General features: G+C 44.5%; 1 protein-coding gene across 1 annotated transcript; it reads right to left on the reverse strand.

Annotated features, from left to right (window-relative positions):
- Nucleotides 1-1,157: 1,157 nt before the first annotated feature.
- Nucleotides 1,158-23,619, reverse strand: ICOSLG (inducible T cell costimulator ligand). Its single transcript, XM_075912693.1, has 7 exons — nucleotides 23,237-23,619; nucleotides 16,544-16,584; nucleotides 14,568-14,927; nucleotides 10,924-11,208; nucleotides 9,737-9,907; nucleotides 6,889-6,924; nucleotides 1,158-4,616 (listed from the first exon to the last, which is right to left on the reverse strand). Exons 1-7 carry the CDS (start codon nucleotides 23,248-23,250, stop codon nucleotides 4,585-4,587), a joined length of 939 nt encoding a protein of 312 aa, XP_075768808.1. The 5' UTR covers nucleotides 23,251-23,619; the 3' UTR covers nucleotides 1,158-4,584.
- Between the last annotated feature and the right edge of the window lie 1,221 nt (nucleotides 23,620-24,840).

Genomic DNA, 24,840 nt, shown 5'->3' on the forward strand with positions numbered 1-24,840 from the left:
AGACATGACTTTCAATGCAAGGCTACATCTACATTGCGAGCTTTTGCAGCAGAAAATATGCTAGAGGGACTCATTTGCATAAGTTGTGATCTCATTAGCATATTTTCTGCCATTTCTTTTTGCACAAGGGTTTTTTGCACAAAAAGCAGCAGTGTAGCCCCTTTCGTTTTGTGCAACCTCCCCCCCGTTTTGTGCAAGATCCTTATGCTGCTCCGGGACAGGCATAAGGATCTTGCTCAAAACAAGGTTTTTGCGCAAAATGGAAGTGGCTACACTGCTGCTTTTTGCGCCGAAAGAAACAGAAAATATGCTGATGTACCTCATTAGCATATTTTCTGTAGACGTAGACCAACTGTGTAGCTATAGGTCATTTATTACACAAATCAGGAAAACTTTCAACTCTTAGAATCTTTGTATAGTGCTTTTGAGATCCTTTTATGGAAGCCGATATTGAAGGGTTTGATCATGCACCCAGTGAAATCAGTGCTGATGCTCCTACTGGCTTAAATTACACAGGATCAGCCACTGAGTGAACAAAGGGCTATGACTATTAATAATGGGAGAAATAGGTTTAATAAAATCCCTTTGACACAGTACAAATGGCTATTGAAATGAGAGCGCATTTGGAGTCTCAGCTATGGGAGTGGATTGAGGGATAGCATTTTGAGATATTAAATGTATTAGGTAAACAGATTTAAATGATAGTATTTGACTAAGGAAAGGATGGATTTGGATCACTTAGTAGCAAGGTGTTCTATTTTGGGGCTTTCAAACTGATTTACTAATCATGCCAAGAAACCCTTTCCCTCTCCTGTGAACATGAATCTGTTTCTTAGAATCTGTTTTAAGAGATACATGAGATAGGGGTTTGTATGTGCATCTCTTCTGTCCAGACAAACAACTTCAGCATCAGACATATGCCTGATCAGAACATGGAATTAAAATAATTAATCCTTTTGCATCCTTTTGCTGGCCCTTAAGGCAATTTAGAACAGCTCTTGTTATCTGTGGCTCCATTGCCTTGTTCATGCTCAGAATGACTTTCTAGAGCAGCATAACAGTGCCTGATGAATAGGTTTGAAATCAGCAGCATGTGGGGATTCCCTGTGAGTAACAGGGACCCATGGTGAGACACATATATTTGGCTAAACACAATGAGCAAAATCAGGGTTTGTTTTATTGGAAATATAAATATGGTAACTAACAAGGACAAAAACCCCAAACAAACAACTCAATCTTGTATCCTCATCCCTCTGATAGGAACATGACATTAACCTAGTATTGATTTGCCCCTAAAACATAAAACAAACATACAAAATTAGCCAAAGCAAGCAGTCACAATTCAGTACTTGCTATAGACTGTACAGTAATTTAATAAAATAAAATAAATTTAAGATTAATGGAGAAAAATTGCTATGTTCATTTTTTTACATCTCCAGACAACAGGGGAGGCCTTTTCTGACTGAGGAATACAGAGATGCTTTTAGAAAAAGGTACAAGTGTGTAAGGCACAGTAGCAGGATAGCGGCCGATTAAGCCAAACATATCTGATCTGATAAATTATAACAAAACTTCTGCAAGGTGCTGTATTGGAACATTAAGGAATGTATACATTTACAGCTTTTGTTCACATTTGTAGGGTGTCTAGTTCAACATTATAGCTTTTTATCAATATAGCTCCAGTAAAAATAAAAGGCTGACAGACTTTGGACAGCTAAAAAGAGCCAATGTCTAGGTCAAAGAAGAAAGATATTGAAAGTAGTTTATGACCCCCTATTAATTTTGTCTGCAATGGATTGTAAAACTCCTCAAGCTCTTCTTAAAAACACCATTGTGCAAGGTGTTCAAGCTGAAGATAGACTAATCAAAATCCTCATGTATAACTAAGGACATGGCTACACTGGGGAGTTATTTTGAAATAACAAGGTGTGTCCTCACAATACTAAACCCGTTATTTTGAAATAACTCCTGCTTGTGAAGAGGAATAGCTTATTTTGAAATTATTTCAGGAGTATTTATTTCGAAATAACTCCCTAGTGTAGACATAGCCTTAGACCATGGGTTCCCAAACTGGGGTGTGTGAAGAAATTCCAGGGGGGTGCGAGGGCACCCAGACTCCCCCCCCATCAAGTTTTGCTGCCCTGTTCAGTTTTTTTCCCCCCTCAAGTTTTGCTGCTATTGGGGGAGGGGGAAGGACGTGAAGGTTTTTAAAAAATCAGGGCGTGATGCCAAAAAGTTTGGGAACCACTGCCTTAGATTTTCCCACAGACACCTTACTGACCAAGCATTGCATGTTTTGTCCATCAAAACCTCTTGTTTCATCACAAGTAACAAAAACCAGTCCACAAAATCTTAACTTAAACAACAGTTTCTTGTGCCTCCACTGGCTTTCCTTTACATTGTTATCACAGATTAGCAGGCAGCACAGTAGCAATGTAAAATTCATGTTTTTTAATTACAACAGAACTTCAGGGTTACAAACACCTTGGGAATGGAGAACAAATATTATAGCTATTCTTTCAAAAGTTTATGATGGAACATTAACTTCATATAGCTTTGGAACTTTATTATAAAAAAATTCAGCTTTCCCTTTATTTTAGTAGCTTTAAGTTTAACACTGTACTATACTGGCTTTTTTCCTCTCTCTCTGCTTCTGGTTGTGTACTTCCAGTTCCAAATGAGGTGTCTATTGACTCGTCAGCTCATAATTCTGGGTTTCATAACTCTGAGGTTATACTAGAGTCATAAATATACCTGGCTTCTCTCTTGCTCACATACATTTAGAAATAACACACATATATCGCTGTGTCTTTAAAGCTCACAGACAAATCAATTTAAAAATTATAATACTTAAATGCTTCTGTTTGTCTCATACTGCTTACAGCACTGTGCACTTTACAAAGGTTCCCAATTCTGTTAAAATCTGAGGGTAGATCTAGTTTGCCTTAAAGTGAGGGTTAATTGTGGCTTGAACTAGACCTAGAGCAGACCAATGCTATGCAAACTTCCCACAAAATGTTGGGTCGGTGTTAGAATCTGCCAGTAGAACAGAAGCTCAGGAATGGAAAGCACCTTAAAAGGACAACTATTTTGTCCCCCTGTATTGAGGATTCTTGACAGGGGTTTGTCTTGTTCTTAAGTTACTACACTGTTAGCCTAGTCTTGACTATTAATTCAGCAAACACTCTTAATAAGATCAGATCATTGGGTATATCTGTAATATGCACATTGATGGAACATGGCCACCAAATTTATTTTACTTTTAACTAGGCTTTGAAGGTGAGAAGCCAGGGCACTAACCTGCCATTGCCACCGGGTGCCATATCCCTAGCATAGTTTGGAAAACAGGATTATGATTCTTGCATTAAGATGTCATAAGGTGGTACAATTCAGAATAGTGATTGTTGCAGGGGGAGTAAAACGTCCCCAAAGAAAGCAAATTAAATCTGTAGGAACTTCTTCCTTCAAAACCTTATGCATTGGGATAAGTTATTTGTAGATTTTACATTTTTCATGTGCAGCACCCTCTGGTCATAGCAGTCTTGCAGGCATTGTATTTTCAACTTCTCATGCAGTAAGCATAGGTAAGCCACAGCTTTCAATGTCAGCCATTTCATCTTTTTATTTCAACCATCATTTACTTTGACCATTAATGATACTCTTTCTGTGTCAGTGGCAAATGTGACCATATATTCTGCACACAAGATGGAGGCACGGGGTGCAGGAAGAATGTATTTCTAATCTCAAGTATCCTAGAAGCCGGGAGGGACTCACTGGCACTTGACATGCCACACTATGCTTTTTTGGCCCAGCCCCAAACTGTATGCACAGGCAACTGCTGACCTGAATTCAGCACCAAGAGCAAGGACTAAGGTAGTGATATGCACATCCTAGGAATCCAGATAATTTCTGTGCTCTGAACTTGATAGAGAATCCTTTTTTAATAGAGTATTCTGTAAAATGTAGATTTCACACTTATATTGCAATAAAAATGGCTTCCTAATTTTGTTTGGTCAAAGCAACATGTATTGCTGCATGTCTGTTGGAAGCTTTGGGATGTTTTGTGTAGCTATTGAGGCTCCCCCGAAACAGTGAAAGGATATGTGGAGGAAAGGGAAGAAGTAGGACAGGCAACAAAGCTTGTGCTACACAAAGTCTTGCAGTGTTCACTTGTCTAGCTGACATTCTTCATGTTCAATAATCGTTCTAAGAAGTTCGAGAGGCAGAGAGAACTTTCACCGTGGCTGAAACACAGTCGCTTATCTCCTGATAGGGAATTCCTAGACTGATAAAATAATGGTCGGTAGTCTTTCATTTCTGAAGCAGTGCTTCAACATCATTGTACCTTTCACGCATACAAGTGGGTGAAATGTTGATTGTGTGTCACCAAAGACTGTTTTGAAACCAACACAACTGCTGATTAGAAGAGGCAGACCCCCAGTAAGTGGATTTTGCTCTCTCCTCTGTTGAAGCCCATGCTCTGGAAACACTTTGCCATTCGTGTTGCAGATAATGCTTCCGTCCTTGGCATCAACATTCTCTTGGTACATCACCAGCTGCCGAAATTCTCTGAGAATTTCCCATTTAAATGGGTGAAGACAAAATAATTCTTTGTGCTGTAAAGACAAAATAATTCTTATAGAAAAAGCTAATATGCTTAATTGACATAATCAATGAACAGGGAAAGGTCATGAAGTTAAAGACAGGAAAGGCCCATGAGTCCAGATCCTGCAATTAAATCCTCATGGGTGGATCCCTGCTTCTGCTCAGAGCCCTTTGATTTTAGTGGGACTCCAGTCTAACCTGTGAGTTCTGCAGTACAGAGCTACTTTTAAGTGCAAGGCCTTAATTGTCCAGTGCATCTCTCTTTGCAAATGCAAAGAATGTCCCCCTTCTCCAAACAGAGGCTTTCTTCAGCATTGTTTAAATTAAGTGGCCACAAAAATAATGAGGCACTAATTTTAAGCTCCCGTATTGTAGCAATAAAGCCAGGCCACAGGTGACCCCTGTCAGGATGCTGTCGTTAGCCTCTGTTGGTCAGAGGCTGGGAAAAGAGAGGGATCACTTGATGATTCCCTGTTCTATTCATTGCCTCTGGGGCATCTCGGCAGACAGGATACTGGGCAAGATGGACCTTTGGCCTGACCCAGTATGGCCGTTCTTATGTTGTCTCATTGTCACATCGGTAAAGATTTCCCTGTAAGTGATCTCACCTTCCGTAAGGTGAAAATGTAATTGCTAAAGCAGAAGAATTTTTTGTTATAATACTAAAAAGTAGAACGGCCACTTCAGTCTGCCCAGGGTGGTGTTTTACCTGGGGCTACATACACCCCGTACTGCTAGACTGAAAAGCTGTGATGACGTAGGGCCAGATCCTCTGGTGCATTAGGGCAAATTTGCACTGCGCCCTTGGCAGAAAACAATTCTAAAACTAGTAGATGCACGGGGACCAGCCCAGTGTGGGGCACCTGTCCCTGCAGCAGGTCTTTGAACCTCCTCTGCTTCCCAAGGCTGGAACTGAGCTGTGCTGGGGGGGGGAGAACAGGAACCCGCTAGGCACTCTACACCCTATTGCTGTTAATCAAAGCCATCCAGATTAGTGTTTAGGGGCCCACCCTTGACAAGAGAGAGACCAGAGCTGCAGGGGGAGTTTTTTTTTAAATGTGTTCATATGGCATCCAGCACCATGGGCTCCACCATAACACAGATATTTCCTACTACTAATATGAACGTGGCGCAAGTAGTTTCCCACTTAGCTAAAAATTTATGGTCCAAGTCCTGGGATATGGCTTTCATGGAGGTTAGGTCCATAAAAGGCTATTAGCCAGGGGATAGAAATGGTGTCCCTGGCCTCTGTTTGTCAGAGGATGGAGAGGGATGGCAGGAGACAAATCGCTTGATCATTGTCTTCGGTCCACCCTCTCTGGGGTACCTGGTGCTGGCCACTGTCGGCAGACAGGCGACTGGGCTAGATGGACCTTTGGTCTGACCCAGTATGGCTGTTCTTATGTTCACTCAACACAAATCAAGAGGAGACTTTAAATGATACAGGCAGTTTATTTCAATAGACTTCTCCACTGTGTATAGGAGAAAATCCATTGTTTATAAAATGTCATTAAGCAGGAAATGGTTTAATGCCTGTTGATATTAAATGGGCACCACTGTGTTGAATCAGTCCAGAATGGGGAGTGCGGAAAACAGCTGTTCATTAAGCTAGTTTACATCTCAGAAATTAAAAGCAAATTAAAAGCATTTTTTGGATGTGAAGGATACTTGCTTGCATTAGGTATTTTAAGTGGCATTTATACAAAGCTGTTTGTTGTCATGTGCACAAGTGAGAAGCAAAACCACACACATAAACCTCTGAGCAGAAAGACACTCCGCACATTTCCCTTGCACACCAGAGCCTTGTGGGAAGGAGGGGGCACAGGCTAGTAGATTTTGTGTGCTCCACCATCGCAGGTTCCCCAATACTAAGGGGGAGCCCCGAGCCGCAGGGGCTGGATCCAGGCAAGCTGGGGGTTGCATCTGACCCCCGGGCCTGAGATTCCCCATCTCTTGTTTAGACTGTATTTCTTTTTTAGGAACAGGAGAGTGCTTCCTACATTTTTTTAAATATATGAGCCATATTGTAAGGTGATGTAAACAGGCATAGTTCCATTTACTTCAATGGAGCTATCTGAATTCAAACAAGGGGAGGATCTGTCCCTCTATGGAGGTGGTACACAGAAAGCGAGAGTAGTACTTGTGAGTTTGTATGAAGTTAGAAATGAACAATGTTGTACGATTTTTTAAACAATCAAATATTCTAAAGAGAGTTGTAGCACTGAAGCCCTGAAGTTCTGTACAGATACCTGTGATCAGTGTGCCTGATCTGTTGCTACTTACCATTGCATTGTGCCCCGTCTTCATTTTGTTGAACATCTGTGAAAAGAAATACAGCATTTTAAATCTCTCTTATTTGAACTGCAGTAGCCCCAAAGAGCCTCAACAAAGAAATGGTGGTAGGCATTCTGCAGACAAGTGGTAGGAAAACAGTCCCTGCCTTAAAGACCTTACAGTGCAGGTTATGAAAAGAGCCAAGCGGGGGAGGGAAGAGACAAATGGAAGGAAAGAATGAGGCAACAGGAAAGCAGGCAAATCATCGCACAGTAGGCAAATGTTTTCATTGGCCTTATGCAGATGAAAACATTAGAACAGTCTAAAGATACAAAATTAAGGTTTTGTACATTTCTAGGTCAATAGCATTTCTTCCCTTGGGAATAATTCCAGCTTGGCTCTACACAACATTGATCTTCATGAGAAAAAGTTGTGAACCTCAGGTTGGGCCAAGTGACCACCTTGTCTAGCAATTCATCTTACACTTAATTATCTTATTCTGGGTCTGATGTGGCTACTACTACACTACATACCTTCAGTACCTTTGTATCTAATCATAATGGAGTTTGGAAGCTGAGACTATGGGTTTGAATCTCAGCCCTGCATTGGGCTGGAGTGGCTTTGCACTGGCCCATGGCAAAACCTCAAGTGAGCACAGCAGATGCAGAGGGGGGCAGGTCCTTGTTTTCTCACCACCTCATTGGGAGTGCCTAGTGCTGCTAGCCATTCAAGGGTTGCTCCTGGACACTGAGGTGAACCCCAGGTGGTGACAAAGCGGGAAAGCTCTTTGTGTTTCCCCATTCCTACATGCTCCCGCTTGCACCACTCCAATTTTCACCACAATGAGAGTGCACATACATGGGTAAATATTAGAGATGGATGAACATTTTTTGATAAAACTTTTTCTGGAAATTGTTGCTTTTTAAAAACTCACACTTCCCATGGGAAAGGAGCAAAACTTTTGTCATGAGGATTTCTCAAGTCCGGCATGGAATTTTGAGGGGGAGGGAAGGATCGGAGAGAGACACCCCCCCATACACACCCCCCCTAAATAGTCCAGTGAACAGAGCACTCCTTTAGGATGTGGCAGACCCAAGGTTTAAAGTAGGGATGTTAAATATCATTTAATTGAATAGTTGATTAATCTCATGAATTCTTATCAGTTACTCAACTATTCTATAGTCCCAGGGGTAGGGGCTTCTCACTCTGGAGGAGCCCCCTGCCACACCACGCTGCTGCCTATGTATCAGCAGCAGCAACGTGGGGTGCCAGGCAGGAACTGGTCTGCAAGGGAAGCCAGTTTAAAAACCAGCTTCATTATAGAAGCAGCAGCGTGGAGTGGCTGCAGTCCCTGTCCGGGGGCGGTTTGAACTCCTGAACCTGGCGTGAGCCAGAACTGAGCCAGGCTGCTGGCCAGCCTGATTAAAAAAATGTACTGGCAAGGGGGTGGGGGAAATACATGTAGTCAATAGCATTAACCAATAAGCTTTTGCTTATAAATTAATCGACTACACTATTACATCTCGGCTGCATCTAGACTGGCAAGATTTTCTGCAAAAGCAGCTGCTTTTGCAGAACAACTTGCCACCTGTTTACACTGGCCGCTTGAATTTCCGCAAGAACACTGACGATCTCATGTAAGATTGTCAGTGTTCTTGCAGAAATACTATGCTGCTCCCGCTCGGGCAAAAGCCCTCTTGCGCAAATGCTTTTGTGCAAGAGGTCCCATGTAGACAACGCAGTATTGTTTTGCGCAAAAAAGCCCCGATGGCGAAAATGGCAATCGGGGCTTTCTTGCACAAAACCACGTCTAGATTGGCACGGACACTTTTCCGCAAAAAGTGCTTTTGCGTCTGTGCCAATCTAGACGCTCTTTTCTGCAAATGCTTTTAACGGAAAAACTTTTCCGTTAAAAGCATTTGCGGAAAATCATGCCAGTCTAGACGTAGCCCCCTAGTGCAGACCCCTCTCTGGGGCTCCCACCTATGAAGTGAGCATCTCAACTACCAAATTATTCATTATTCTGGGGTGATTACCTCTGTCATTTTGCAAAAATATTCATAAGGTGTCTGTTTAATTCTGAATGGATATTTTTTTCACCATATAGGACAACAGTACCCCCTCTCCCCAGCTCTTCAGTCTTGTTCTTGAGACATCTATTGGTGCTATCTTTTGTTTTATCATGTAAAGTGCTGAAAATTCTACGGGTGGGCAGCTGCAGAAATGCAAGCAGGCACGTTTGTAAAATGATTATTTGTTTGCTATAGAGGATTATTTCTCACTTGGAAAATTTTAGAAAGCAGGTAGGGCAGGACATTTGTAATAGGATAGGAAGGCTTTCATCGAGAAGCTGCACTTGGTGACTTCACAAGTTTCCTTCCACCCTACATTTCTATGATTCTGTAAACCATTGATTATAGTTTTCCCCACGTGGGTGATAACACCAAATTAATATCATCCAGTATTGGTTTGGTTTATATGAAATGAGTGTGTGATCTCTTTCCAGTTCTTAATGAAAGCTGACCATATTACACAAACTCATTATATTCCTTTTGTAGAGTGTCTCGGTCGAGAGGCCAGAGACAGAATAGGTGTGGTGCTTGAACTATTACTGCATCCAAAGGATTGGTTGCTCAGATAATATCACAAAAAGTTTACACTGCTACTTCTTATGTTGTACCAGGTTTGTGGCTAATTAGGAGTGCAGCCCCAGGTGTTGTCAATTCAGCACTTGTCATGAGCTCTTGTTTCACTCATATGTAGAGGATTCACAGCTACACATGCCAAAATATTTCATATTCTAAAATCTGCCAAATGAAAAGAATGATTCCTAGCTAGTGTAAGTGGTTTAATTTACCTGTGTATGATTCCCGGTGAAAGGATTTCCTTTTCCATAGCCAACAGGTTAAAACAACTAGACCAACTAACACAACTGCAATGGCCACGACACTTCCAGCCTGAGCTCCTGGTTTATTTAGATCTATCAGACTGTCTTTGGTAGCATTAGAGTTTGTGATGTCTTCCAAGTCTGAAGAGAAAAGGTGAAAAGGAGAGAGAAGCTCTCAAAACTTCATTCTGGATGAATGTTCCACTGCATTTTATAGACATGAGTTTCACACAAGTCAATAAACATCTATAGCATTCCCATACATATAGCTTTCATTCCACCACCACTTTACTCCTCACAACTGTGAGGTGTACTGGCACCATCCAGGGACACCCTCAGCATTCGATTCAGTGGGTCTTTACTAGACCCACTAACTCGAATGCCAGAAGATTGAACTCCAGTATGGTAAGTATAGACATGGCTTAAGAGAGCGGTTGTAAACCAATGCGGTGGGACTTTAGGAGTCATGGATCCACCATGTACCAAAATGTCTTTTGTTTTAAAAGTAAACCATCATAAGCTGGGCCAAGGGTGGGCAAGAAAACAGCAGCAATTTGCCAGGGTTAGCCCCTGACAGGCTGCCAGCGCTATATTTACCTGCACCTCCACAGGAATAGGCAATTGCAGCTCTCATTGGTCACAGATCACCATTCCTGGCCAATGGGAGCAGCAGGAAGCGGTGCAGACCGGAACACTGCTTCCCTCAACTTGCATTGGCTGGGAATGGCAATCCATGGCCAACGGAAGCTGCAAGTACCCATACCTGTGGAGGCAATGGTAAACATAACCACGGCATCCCGTCGGGGGCTAACCCTGGCAAATCAGATGTGGCCCGTGGGCTGGTATTTGCCCACCCCTGAGCGAGGCCTGTTGTGGTTCCCACAGGAACTGAAAGGGGAATAAGCAATTACAAAATTGTTGTGTGGACTGAGGAAAAGACCAAGTTTTTACGATCAGGAGGATGCTTCCTGTGTGTGGGTCCAAGACGCTTGATATTTGAAGAATCACATTTAAATACAAACACTATAGCCTAAATTTATAGCTGTTTTAAAAATTAAACTCATTTCAGTAGGCCACTAGACTATCATGATGTTAATGCACCTGATATTCATAAGAGATGTACATGTAGACAGACAGACACACACACACACACTTACAGATGGCAGTTAGATTTTGCTGCAGAAGCTCATTTTCTATGGTGCACTCTATTTTTATATTAGAAGTTGCTTTCATCTTCAGTGTGCTGAAAACACTGTATGTGCCATCTGTGTCCTGGGTGATATTTAATGATGATGGATGGAGGAAGCTGTTGTCTGTTCCATTTATCCAGTAAACGTTTGGCTTTGGGTATCCTTGACTATAGTTGCAACTCAGTGTCATGTCTTCACCAATACTTGGGCGTGTTCCTACAGGTCCACTTAGTACTGGTAGGCTGTTATTGACTGGAAAAGGAAAAGTCACCGCATTTTAGAATCTTTTTGAAAGATTGAGGAATAACACAGATAAGAGTGCACAGGTTTGGGGGATTATAAACTCACAACTCAGATATAAATATCACCATTCATGGACATTAGGCCACTTACATCAGTGATTTCCTGAAGCAGGCAGAAGGCCAAACCAAAAGGGGTAAGGGTCACGTCAATAGCATTATATAAGAAGATTCTGAACTAACTTAGATCAGTTTCCTCCCACTCCCTTATGGAAGAGGTTGTAGGAGGCGTATTGAGAGCAGAGCTCTCCCGTTTTCCTTGTGGAGTCAGGGCTAGAATAAGGGACGGAGCTAGCCGGGCAGCTGCCTGGGGTGCCAACCTATGGGGGGTGCCTGATGGCAGCTGTAAGGTGCGCAGCACGCCGGGGGGTGGGGCAGGCCATGCGTTGTGCGCCTGCTGCCCAGGGCACAGGAATGGCTCGAGCAGGCCCTGCCCACATTACCCTATCAGAGAAAATGGGGATACATACACACAGAAGCACAGAGGAAGTCCTGCCTCCATGCCTGGCAGAACTGCATAAGGCTATCTAGGGCCATCCACATGGAGATCCCATGTCTCCACACTGGCCTTAGCAGCTTCATTCCCTGGCAACATAGTTAAATCCATTATGCACATAAGGCACCCTGCACCAAGCAGAGAGATTTCTGCAGGCGACAGGAGAGAGTATATGGTGTTAAGGAACTGGTTGATCTCTCTATTTCCACATGTGGATCTAGGGAACACCATTCAGACATTCCTTCACACGCAGCACTATTTAAAAGCTATTTGGGGCTAACTGACTTGGTCTCGTTCAGTCCTGCAGCATATCACAAAGTACCAAAGAGTGACATCGGAAGGTAGATTAACAAATTAAATACAGTAAAACTCCATTAGTCCGACATCCAATGCTCCGGGACTCCTGATGGTCCGACACCATCAGGAACCCGGAAGTGCTGGGGCAGCTGGACAGGCTTCCCCCATTCAGCTGCTGCTGAAACTGACCAGCAGCTGAATGGGGAAGCCGGGAGCAGAGCAGCTGGGGTGCTGCCTTGTTGGTCTCATAGTGCTGCCCCTTGGGGCTGCGGGACCAACCCAGCAGCACCCCAGCTGCTCTTGGGGACGCCTGGGGCAGAGCAGCTGGAGTGCTGCCGGGTTGGTCCCGCAGCGCCAAAGGATGGCGCTACGGGACCAACCCGGCAGCACCCCAGCTGTTTTGCCCCAGGCGTCGCGATTCAGCCGCTGCTGAAACTGACCAGCAGCGTCAGTTTCACCAGCAGGCTGAATCCGGACGCCTGGGGCACAGTAGCTGGGGTGCTGCGGGGTTGGTCTGGTAGCGCCGCCCCTCGGCGCTGCAGGACCAACCCGGCAGGACCCCAGCTGCTCTGCCCCAGGGGTCCCGAAGTCAGCCGCTGCTGAAACAGATCAGCAGCTGATTCCAGGAAGCCCGGGGCAGAGCAGCTCTGCCCCGGGCTTCCTGGAATCAGCCGCTGATCTGTTTCAGCAGCGGCTGAATCGGGGACCCCTGAGGCAGAGCTGCTGGGGTCCTGCCGGGTTGGTCCCGCAGCGCCGTCCTTTGGCGGGCAGCACTCCAGCTGCTCTGTCCCAGGCGTCCCCAAGAGCAGCTCGAGTGCTGCTGGGTTGGTGCCTTAGCGCCGCCCCTTGGCACTGCGGGACCAACCCAGCAGCACCCCAGCTGCTCTATTGCAGGCAAGCCCGATTCAGCTGCTGCTGAAACTGACCAGCAGCAGCTGAATCAGGGACGCCTGGGGCAGAGCCGGACTATCGTAAGGGGGAGCTATGAGGGGTCTGGGGTGGCATCCGCTCCCACCCCACTCCAGACCCCTCATAGCCCCCCCTTCTGATAGTCCGGCATATTTGATAATCCGGCACCCCCTGGGTCCTAAAGGTGCCGGATTATCGGAAGTTTACTGTACTGCTTTAAGTCACAAATTACTCTCTACAACAGAAATCCCTAGCTTGCTTATAAAATATTGTTTGCATCTAGATAAATTAAACTTCTAGAGCACATGGATACTTTGCACAAGGTACAAGACTTTACCAACATTTGCACTGCTTGTTGGGCTCTTAGAAAACATTTGGGAATAAATTAGAGCTAAGTAACACACAACACTGAGAGCCACGACTGGTGGCTGTAAAGACATTTAATTGGATAACGGGAAACTTTACTATACCCGTGATAAGTAGATATCTGGCTAACTAAAATTATTCCAGACCATGGATATTGCTGGACCAGAGAGTGTCAGATGAGAGAGGTTTTATCTGTAGTCACTTTTATTATTTGTATAGTGTCTAGGAGCTCCAGTCCCCTGTTGTGCTAAAGTTGTACAAACAGGACAAAAGTTGGTCCCTGTCCTAAACAGATCTTGGTTCAGCCAAGCTTTTAAACATATTCTTAAAGTTATGCCTATTCTTCAATGTATTGCAGAAACTGAGCTAATCTGAATATCTGGAGATGGGTGATGCCAAACAGTTATAAGCCTCCTGAATAATCAAGTATAAATATATTACAGTGCATCACTACAGCAGAATATTTACAATGGGAATCTATATTAAGAGTAAACCTATTTCCCAAAAGATGGCATAATATATGTTATTCTTTCTATTGCATTTGATTACTAATGGGTTATCATAAAATACATTGATAACATTGCACTAGAGATGGAACATTACTTTTGATTCCATTATGTGTATGTTAGGATTTTTCTCACCCTTTATCTTTATCAAAGCTTGTTTTCCACATATGTATTTTGGCACCTGATTCTAAAAAAAAAAAAATTACTTTTACTCCCTATCCTGAACCTGTGTTGGGTTTAGATTACAACTGGTTCCTAGCTGCACCACAGGTATAACTTGGCTTTGGAAAGTCATTAAAAAATCATAATCTGAAGACAAATAGCAAAACTGTAACTGGAATTTAGCCAAGCACCAGTCTGAGGCAGAATTTGGGTACAGCCCTGCCTGAAACTGCCTTGTTTAACTGCTTTCTCTCTCTCTCAGTAAACAGAAGCATTTCCCTGCCCTTGAGTCCTTAACAGCTGAGGGAAGAGTAGGCCAAATAGTTTGTTCTTCAAAAGCTGGATATCTGGATGGTTTTGATTGTTTATGGTGATATTGTCTTTGTCCAAGTTAAAAGCTTGGATTGTCTAAGGGAGGCAAATTAGTGTGGTAGGACCACCACCACTGGAGATATGGGGAAATCCTCCCCTTATCAAACAGTCTGACAAATAACCATCCTACAGCATCCTCTAAGATCTAGAGTGGGAAGGTGCTGTTTAAACATTGAGGTTTACATGGAATATAGAAGACCTTACCTGCTACTTTGAGAGCCACAACTGCTTTGTGAATAACTTGGAAAAATTTTTCCTTCTTCTGTACTATGCACTGGTATGTGTGTTCGTCTTGCAGGCTGACATTTAGCAGCAGCAGAGAAAAAATGCCATTTTTCAGCTTATCCTTGAATAACCGAGTTCTGTTTCTGAAGTCTCTACTCTGTTCGCTTTGGTTTTCATAACCAGAAACAAAGGTGTGTACCACTATAAGTTTTGAACCATTCTGTATTTGCCAATAAATCCGTAGCTTATTTAGCATGAATGTTTCCACTGAAGTATAAATGCAACTCAGTTCAGCAGTGCTGCCTGCTGTGCTGATAACATTTTCCTCTTCTGTACTAACTGCAAAGATAAAAAAGAAAACCAAAAAAAAAAAAAATCAGTATATTAAACTGCTTTTCTTAAGACTGCTCACAACCGTACTGTGATTTCCTGCCCCCCATTGCATGCTTTATGAAATTGACTTATGGATACAAATATGCATAACTTGAAAATGCTTTGGACATAATACTTCACATAATCTATCAACTTTAATGTCACAATTGGCTGGATCTATATATATCTTATTTTGGTGTATGTATCACTTGCATATGTAAAGTTAGAGCTATGGAGTGGTTTATAGTTTTAAAGGTGCAAATGAAAACAATCAAGTATTTCCCTGAATATTTGGGTGATCACCTGTAAACAGCCTTCTTTGTTCTTTAAGTCTAGCAGTGGTTGGTCTTAGGAAGGCATAGGATAATAATATTTCATAGAAGGTGGAGGAGAGAACTCCAAGTTCCCACCCAAAGTGGAATCTATAAAACAATGGGAAGCAAGCTGTCCCTTTGTCTTTGGCTGGCATGGCACTCCCAAGGGAATGAACCAGAGACCCCACGGGAAAAGATCTTCCCTGGTTTGGAGGTTTAGCTGAAATAAGAACAGTTTAGGGTGAGTTTTTAATAAGCTCAAGTGTGTGTTAGAACTAGCTACACATTTCTTGTTAATTTTAAATTTGTAATTCACTTTGCTCTGCCTGTTTTCACTTGCAATCACTTTTACATCCTACTGTCTGTATTTAATAAAATCACTTTTATTTACTATCAAGCCCATTGTAAATGATTGTTACCTGGGGGAGCAATCAAAGTGTACATCCTCTTTTCTTAAGAAGAAAAGGAGTTCTTCTATTTTCAAAACAACTAGATCAATATTCACTAGTCTTATAAAGAAAAACAGTTGCTTAGGCCCAAGTTCTAATCTCATTGCCAGCAAAGAAGGGTGAAAGTATGATCCAGTAATAAGACACAGAGTCGGTTCTCTTCTCTTCCACAGACTAAGTGTATGGCGTGACCCTGAGCAAGCCAGTTAATCTCTGCTTCTCAATTCCCTAGCTGTAAAATAATTGGTATCTGCTTTGTCAGTGTCTCAGTCTTGGTCTGTAAGTCTTAATGTTCTACTTGTGAAGCCTCTTCTTGGCAACTGTGTTAGGTTGTGATCACTACGTCAGCCCAAGGCCAGAACTTGCAGAGGGGTTCTATACAGGAAGGGCTTTTAAGTCTGTTCTGAAAATGTTCATCTCTCTCTAGTCTAGAGGCTAAGGTTAGTACATTTGCACATAGCCCTCTCAAGCTTCTTTTTTATGTTACTGGGCCTAGTCCAACAAATCTTAACTCACTCAGAGCCATATTCTGATAACTCGTTCTGCACTGCAACTGTACTTCCCACTGACTTCCGTGGGAGTACTCTGGTAAAAAGGTATTATTCGATCCGAATAAAGGTCCCAAGGTAGTCCCAGTGTCCTTAAGAAAAATCACAAAGACGTTTGACATTCTTTATGCAAATTACAGAAAAAAACTGGTATTAAAGAATCTTTGTTTCCTGTTCAAAAGTAGTGTTTAGATTTCTGATGTATGTAGTGCAAATAGATAAAAATGCTTGTATTAAGTGATTGTAACAAGAATAAATTTTTCTTAACTTACCAAATCCCAGAGCAAAAAGAAACAGTAACAAATGTCCAGAGCTAAAAACAAAAGATAAAAGCAGGATGATGATAATGCAAGCATAAGCATATACATACTATTCACAATTTTAAATACAATAGCAACAACATATGAGTAGCAGTTCCTATGATATAGACTCAGAATAAATAACCACATTTTTGACAACTACAAAAATGATCACTCTGTGAGAAAAGGCAATAAACGGAAGTATAATACTATACTGGGATGCAAGAGAGAGGCTTGAAACCAATGCTATCTACCTTTCTAAGTAATAGTTGACTGGATTTGTCTGTGGCATGTCAATGGAACATGTGGAGATCACTACTAAAAGAACAGCTTAGTATGCAGATCACCTTCTTGGGTGAATGGGGATATGTACCTATATAAAAATGTGAATAGGGAATACACCAAGGTGTGGAGTGGAATTAAGGCCTCACTAGCATGAGTCTGCAAAAGCTGCATTTTCCACAAGTGGATTATGCAAAACATATCCATCACCGCAAATGAATATTTTGTATATGTCAAACGTTACAGGAGAAAAATATGTTATGAATGTTTTATGTTAAATAAGTTTCACTGAGCAGATGATGAAGCCATAGGCATAAAATAAATGCATGTATTTATTACTGAGAAGATTAAGGCATAAATGGGAGTTGTCCACTGTATAATGTAATATGTCTATCACCTCTGCATACTTGTGTATTAGACACACAAAAACTATGTTAAAAGGACATTACGAGGGTAGCAAAGCCAAGCATTCAAAAGATAGAGAATGTCAGAATTAAGGTGGATTGTACAACCATAGTTCACCTCCCTTTGTGTGTATGTATCACTACATAGTATGTGATCTGCAATTAAAGACTATTTTTTCTACAGGATGGCTCCCTCATTCTGTTCACAGATTGATGGTGCTCATCAGTGTTCCCTCTAAGATTTTCTAACCAAGAGTGGAGTGAGTTTTGGCTTGTGCACCAATATTGAGGTCATGTGCGCTGGTTTGGATGTTTGCCTCCATGGCACCCAATTTATTAACACGCGCACAATCCTGGCCACCGGAGCAGAACGCAATGCCACCCTTCCCCCCGGCCATGCAGCATATCCAGTTCCCAGCCACTGGAACACACATTGTGCCCCCCCCGCTCCCCATGTGGCAGGTCCAGTTTCCGGCCCCAGCCACCAGAACAGGCCCCAGCCCCCCCTGCCACGTGGCAGCCCCGGCCATCGGAGCAGGCCTCCCACATCCCCACCACTTGGCTGCAGCAGGTCCCGGTACCCCACTCCAGAGGCTCCCTCACCACATAATCTCAGCCAGCCCTGCCCACCAGAGCAGCTGTGTGAGTGCTGCTGTACAGCTCTCCAGAGGAGGTGAATGGGGGAAGAATTTTTTGTGCATGGTCACACAGGCGCGCACCTTAGCATTCAATATTATATTCTCTCCTCATTCAAGGAGTGACCCATGTTGTTTTTGCTGCATAGACAGAACTATTAATTTCCTTGTGGACTTTTCCGTGGAGCTCATTACTATAGTATCTGAATGCTTCACACACTTTAATTTATCCTCACTGCCCTCTTCTTCCTGCACCCTCCCCCCGCCCGTGAGTTTGAGAGTGCTTGACTTTGCAACCTCAATAATGTTTGATTAAAGTATTTTTGTGTGTGTGATTCCCTATGCTTGTTAAAAAGCAAACAGGAAAAAAAGAAATTTATCACATGGCATTGGGTGGACGCCTGCACGGGCCATCAGTAGGACTGGAACTTTCAGATCCATTGCAGAGACCTTTGCTACTTGAGCTAATGGATAAGAGGGGTAGCCGTGCTAGTCTAACAGATTTACTGGAGCATAAGCTTTCGTGGGCAAAGACCCACTTCATCAGATGCAGGTCTTTGTCCACGAAAGTTTATGCAACAATAAATCTGTTAGTCTATAAGGTGCCACAGGACTTCTCTTTGTTTATGCAGATTCAGACTAACACGGCTACCCCTCTGATACATGTTAGTGTGTAAAACCTACTTCATCAGATGAGCTTGCAAAAGCTAATGAAGTAACTGATAAGAATAGGAGATAGTTATCCTCTATGGACCAGCACTAGAGGGGGATCAGACATTTTGCTGTGAAACCCACTGGCAGGTATATGGCAACAGCAGAGGAATCTTGGGTTCTTTTCCAGGCTCTGGAGGAGAGGTTGCTGCAATGGGTAAGGAGTCTTTTGCCAGCTCCCCAATCTTGAACCTTTTGCCTGCTCCTCAATCTTGAACCTTCCTGCCCCATCACCTACAACTTGTTCTTGCTCCAGGGTCCTTTCTTTTCCAACCCTGACTCTTGTCTCTGTCCTGTTCTTCTTGAGTCCCCACTACCCTTCTGCCTGCAATCCCCCCTCCCCAACCTTACTCCCTGGCTGAAGCACCAGGTGGGTGGAGCAAATTAGGGCGTGGGGATACCCATTTTCCAGGACCCCCCCAGGAGACTGTGACCCCTGGGCACAGCCCCATTGGCTCAGTGGCTAATTTGTCACTGGATCTAATTTCCTGTTGAACTGAAGAGATGGCAATGCTTGACTGTCCTTCATTAATTGGACATTTCAGAGAATTCCCCTTAAGAATTATTGCTGGTGTCAATGAGAAAGCCAAACTTACACTTGTGCTAAGCTGCCAAAATTGCATAACTGGTGTCAATATAAAGTTGTTATTGGATTAGGAGCTGAATCTTTCAATGCAGAGTTTGACTAACCAGATCCAGTGGCTGATTGCTCTCCCTCCTAAGTGGCTGTTAGTGCTGCTGCTACTGTCCACTCTGCCTGTACACACTGTACACTGCAGAGTTTTTCCAGAAAAACTATACTTATGTCCACACTACTATTGCATTCTTCCAACAGAAAGTCGAAAGAATGGAGGGGTTTTTCCCGATGGCGGTAAACTTCATTCTACAAGGAAGAAGTCTTTTTCCGAAAAAGCTTTTTTGGAAAAAGGCGTGTGTGGACACAGAAGAGAGTGTTTTTTCTGAGGAAGAGGCCTCCAGGAAAAAGCACAGGTACCCTGGTGGCCACTCCGTCCACAGTAATCACAACTTAAATGTGCGAGAGCATCCACATTGGATTGGACACTATCTTTTGAAAAAGCAGATTGCTTTTTTGTTGCTCTTTTGCTGTGTGGATGCTCTTGTCTCTGTCTCTTGTATCTCTTGAAAAAAGTTTTTATGGAAGATCTCTTCTAGAAAAGCATCTTCCAAAAGAAACCTGCAGTCTAGACGTAGCCATACTGAACACCAACCTGAGCAGGTGAGAGGATTCTTTCCTTCCTTCCTTGAAAGCAGAGGAACTCCTCTGTACTGTGCCCATTGGGAATTAATTCCTGCACCAACTGGAGTAGGAATGATTTCCACTAACTTAAAGGGAAACTGGATCAGTCCCTTGGTCTTTCCTTAATCATTTGTTTTTCTTCGTTTATTTCCATTCTCTCACACACCCTTTTTTTTTTTTACTTCCTGTTAGGCAGGAGAAAGTTTCAATTCCTCTTTCACATATTGGCCCAGTGAGATAATTCTTCTCACTCTCACCTGCACATTCACATAAACAATTTTACCTTCTGCTTATGCAAACAGACTTGATGAAGCAGTTGAAAATTGCAATGTATTTTTGTGTGTGTGTTTTTCTTTTTGAAAGCATATAAAAAATAAACTGATGCTCATGGTGCAACAACTGAGTGTTTTGTTTCATGTTTTAAATCCAATCTATAAATCTTGACTACATTCTCAACTGTATTATGAACAGATCTCTGTGCTTCATCTGTTATATTTCTCTCAACTGAGTTATGTAGAATTCAATTGACTTAAATCTTTACCTGTTTCATGACCTCATTCCATTATAATAATTTTCTAGATAATATAAAACTCATTTGCGTAGACCTTTCTATTCATGTTAACCAAAAGGAAGTCTGTTTAGTGACATTCTCTCTGCTTCTCTTTTTTAGAAGATTCTTATAGCACTACACAAACATTTAGTAACCGCCTACGTAGTTACATGTGAGTGCACTGCTGAGGGGTTGAGCACAGAATCGGTAATGCAGAACTTAGTGTTGGAGTTAATACCAAAACCCACTGAAGTCAGTGAGGGTCATTTTACTGACTTTGTCTTTGTATGAATCTGCATGGACCTAATCCTGAAAGGTGCTGAGCTCCCACAACTCCTATTGTAACTGAGGGGAGAGACTGGGACTAAGAACTGCTCTCTCTCATTCAGACCTAGTTGTTCAATGTGACCCACCCAGACAACTGCACTGGCATGCTGTTGCCATATCCACTAGAGGCATAAACAAATGCCTTTTATTTGCCGTGTTGAAGTGCATGGTAAAAATATGTTGTTGGGAATATCCCCCACTGAAAGGAACATGGTAAGCAATTGGTTTTGGGAAAGAATCAAGTTGCAAATAAAAAAAGAAAGTTTAGCCTGATGTTATGCTGTGAATACTTAGATGATGTATTTACAAATGGGCAGGGGTGGTGAACCTCAAGCCCCAGGGGCTGGATCCCCTCCAGCACTGGGAGGCTGGAGTGCCAGTGCGGGTTCCCCAGCCCTCCTGTCGCCCACCATGGGGCTGGAGCGCACAAAATCTACTAGGCTCTGGTATATGAGGGGAATGTGGGGAATGTCTCATCAGTTGGGGGGGCCACGTCAGTGAGGATTGGGATTTTTTTGTTTTGTTTTTTGCTTCTCACTTGTGTGTGGCCCCTGACTGATTTTTCTGTGGGTCAGTGGCCCCCAACCCAAAAAAGGTTCCCCACCCCGACACAGGAGCTTGTTTACCATAGGGAAAGGAGTATTTATATCATCAGGTAAAAAGAGAGAGATAGCAAAATCCTCCACAAAACATTTCTCTATTTCCAACCTGGAAATCTGATGTTTTGATCCAGAATGAAACCCAAACATTTCAGAATTCTCCATGCAAGGAGGTTCTCCAGCTTTGGGGCAGTCTACTTCATAGGCTGTCTTACACATCTACACTAGAGGAGAAAGCTGATCTAAGATATGTACCTTAGGTTGAATTTCTGCAGTGTCTCCACTTTGGCACAGGAGAAACTCTCACATCAACTTCCCTTACTCCTCGTGACCCAATGGAGTACCGAGGTCAGTGGAGGCACCATCAGAAGATGATTCATCAGTCCTTATTGGACATGCTAAATCGAACCCCAGGATACCAGTCTTGGGATAAATGATCTTAGCACTGATCTTGGGATAAATGAAGACCAGCCTAGTTTCTGAGTCTCTAGCAGCCTGCCAGGTGAACTGCTATGGGGAGCCAGGAAACTAAGCTGGTTCCTCTACCTGATTTCTAGAGGAACTTTATCAAAAATCAAATGCTCTCTGCAGAATGTTTTGATTTCAATGAACTGGGAAATGTTGACCAAAAAGGTTCTGTCTGAATTGTTCAGAATGCCTGTAGCGAGAACTGGAATAAGGTAAGAAATCCTAGAGAGACAAGGCACTTTGTAATTTTCATGCAAATTAGGAGTTTGAGGTAAACTGAATGAGTTTAAACGGGGGGAGGGGGGGGAATCTATTCATCTAATTCAATGGAAACTAACGTTTCCACCCACACTTTGGTCAGAATTTGGCTCAGACAGTGCAGGATCCGAGTGCTAATTCTTAACCTGAGAATAAAAAAGGCACTTTTATATTGAGTTAACTAAAACCACAAAGGACACTGCCCTCTGTGTATTTAGTTCAATTAGGTACCATTCCTATTCAGCAGCAAAGTAACCTTTCTGTGTAATAACAATCATAAGAGAGTTTTCTGCTGTTTCCCCTCTAAAATGTAGTCAATGTCAAGGGGAGAGTTATCATTATCTAAGTTGCACATTCCTTCCTCTGTAACACAAGAAGCAGAAATTGATTTCTTGGGAGTAGGATCTGGCTGTCTCATTTGCCCCCCAATGTTCCCTCTTGATAAAAGAAGATTAAATTATGAACCCTAACTTGGCTGCCACGGAGACACATCAAATGGATTGGGGGATAAGAGGGGAAGGAATCAGCCTACAGGCAGACACGCAGACAACAGTCAATGGGAAGAGTTTGTGGAAAAAGCTGGACCGCCTTGCAGCTGGGTCATTTTGGTAGTCAGCATCCCCTTCTCCCCCCAAAGTGTATTGTCAAAATGGAGAACAAGTTTAACTGTACCTAGTGCACGAAACCCCTTCCTGCAGGCAAACACCCACATGCCGCACCTGGATCCAGAGAGATACAGTTTTTGATGCCAGCAGTCATCCCCCCCCCCCCCATTTCTAACAAAGAACCAGTGTAGAGCGTGCTCCTACTGCAGCAAGAAAATCAGGCCCGTGCCCCCCTCTCAGCATAACACTGGTTCTCGCCCATTGGACGTGTGGCTCGCGGCAGGTGGGTAGGAACAGGTCCAGGGATTCCTTTGCCAAGGAAGGGGGCGGATCTGCTCCAGCTGCCTGCCCTGCAAAGTGTGTGGGGTCCGGCGTGCGTGGAGCAGGCAGCCGGCCAGAGGGCTTTAGCCATAGCCCGGGGGCCCGGGCACCGCAACCCCTTCGCTTCCAGTTACCCAGCCGCAGCCAGCAGGCACGTGGGGACGAGGGTCTGGGCAAGGCTGCCTGGAGCACGAGCTCTGGGATGGGACCCAAGGGGTGAGCCTGCTGCCCCCCCCCCCCCAACTTACCCTCTGAGCTCCATCCTGGCGCGGGGCGCTGCTGGAGAGGTCCTCGGTGAGTGTCTGAGGGAGAAGGGCTGAAGCAGCAGCTCGCCTGAGACAGCGCCACCCGCCTACGTCTTTCTCTGGCCTGAGCCGGGGATTTCCGTGGCCGGCCCCTTCCCTTCCCACGCAGCTGGGGACTGGCGCCGAGTGCTGCCCCCTGCGGCTGCCCGTCCCGCCTTGCCAGAGGGAGCGGAGCAGCGCCCAGCGGGCCCCCGGACCGGAGCGCTACGGGGCCGGGGGGCGGAGCTGCTCGTAGGCAATTGGCCGCGCTCGCCTCCCTGCGCCAGCCGGGCTCCCTCCACCGCGCTGCACAACGCGAGTCTGGGGCATGACAAACACGCTGGTGTCTCGCGGTGAGGCCAAGGGGCGTCTCCCTTTGAGCAGGCAGGCGTGGGGCTTGCACAACAGGCGCTAGACGCGGCTGCTGACTCGGGAAGCCGCGCGGGGGAAGTGCAGGGGGGAGCTGAGGCTTAGCGGGCACTTGGCAGCGGCGGGTCTCGCTGTGCTCCGCGCTGTGGCACGCACCCGCCTCACCACACGCCCCTGCCCTTTGCAGAGGCGGAGCGCAGGCTAAGTGGCTTGCCCAGGGTTACACAGGAACTCTGGAGCACAGCAGGGAACTGAGCCTCAGGTCTCCAAGTCCTAGGCTACTGCCCCAACACAGGGTGATGCCATGAGGGGGAGGAGCCCTAAAGTCACACATGAAATAGTGGTGTAACCGCTCTCGGTCACAGGGGCGGCCCTAGACTAGCTGCCAGCTACTGGCGCCCTAGGCGAACCATGCAATCGGCACCCCCACCTGCAAACCCCTCAATGATATTGCGCCACCATTTGGCACCCCATTTAACTTGGCACCCTAGGCTACCGCCTAGTTCACCTACATGGACGGACCGCCCCTGCTCACTCACACACACATTGGTCTTGTCTGCAGGGCGCTTATGGGCCGTGGGTGAAAGAAGGACTTGGGGAGGCAAGTCCCCAGCCCTGCCTCTTCTGTCCAGGTCTGCCCCCCCCAGCACCCCGGGGCGGGTGTGCGTGGCTCCAGCCTCCCCGCCCAGAGCATGCGGAGGGAAGCCGGGCAGTTCCAGGGCAGCAACACACTGCCCCCAGCACACTTCTAGTAGGCGTTCTGGGGGCGGAGTGTGGTCAGGGCCAGGCTGGCAGTGGGAGAAGGCAGAGCCTTTGGCCTGCCTAGCATCCCTACCGTTCCCGATGGTGCTGTAGTGCAAACTAGAGAGATGTGATTGCTAGAGCACTGTCACATATTGTACTCTCATTGCCCTGTGTAGACATCCGTGCGAACATTAGTTATCTTTTAGTCTGTGTCAGCCGTGTCTGCAGGGGGCAGTTAGAGTAGAACAATTTGCTTGCTCTACAATTTAGGGATGTAATATTTTGATTAATTGGCTAATTGAATAGTTGATGCAATTTGTGTCGACTATTTGATGAGTCAATAAGGGCACCTCTGCCTTTGAAGTATAGCCCCAAGGCTGTTGCTACACTTCTAAGGGGAAAGCGCAGTGTGGAAATCAAGCAGTCCTGCACTGGCCCTGTGCTCCCGCAGCATT

This window comes from Pelodiscus sinensis, chromosome 1 (assembly GCF_049634645.1).
Source record: "Pelodiscus sinensis isolate JC-2024 chromosome 1, ASM4963464v1, whole genome shotgun sequence".
Taxonomy (NCBI): domain Eukaryota; kingdom Metazoa; phylum Chordata; order Testudines; family Trionychidae; genus Pelodiscus; species Pelodiscus sinensis.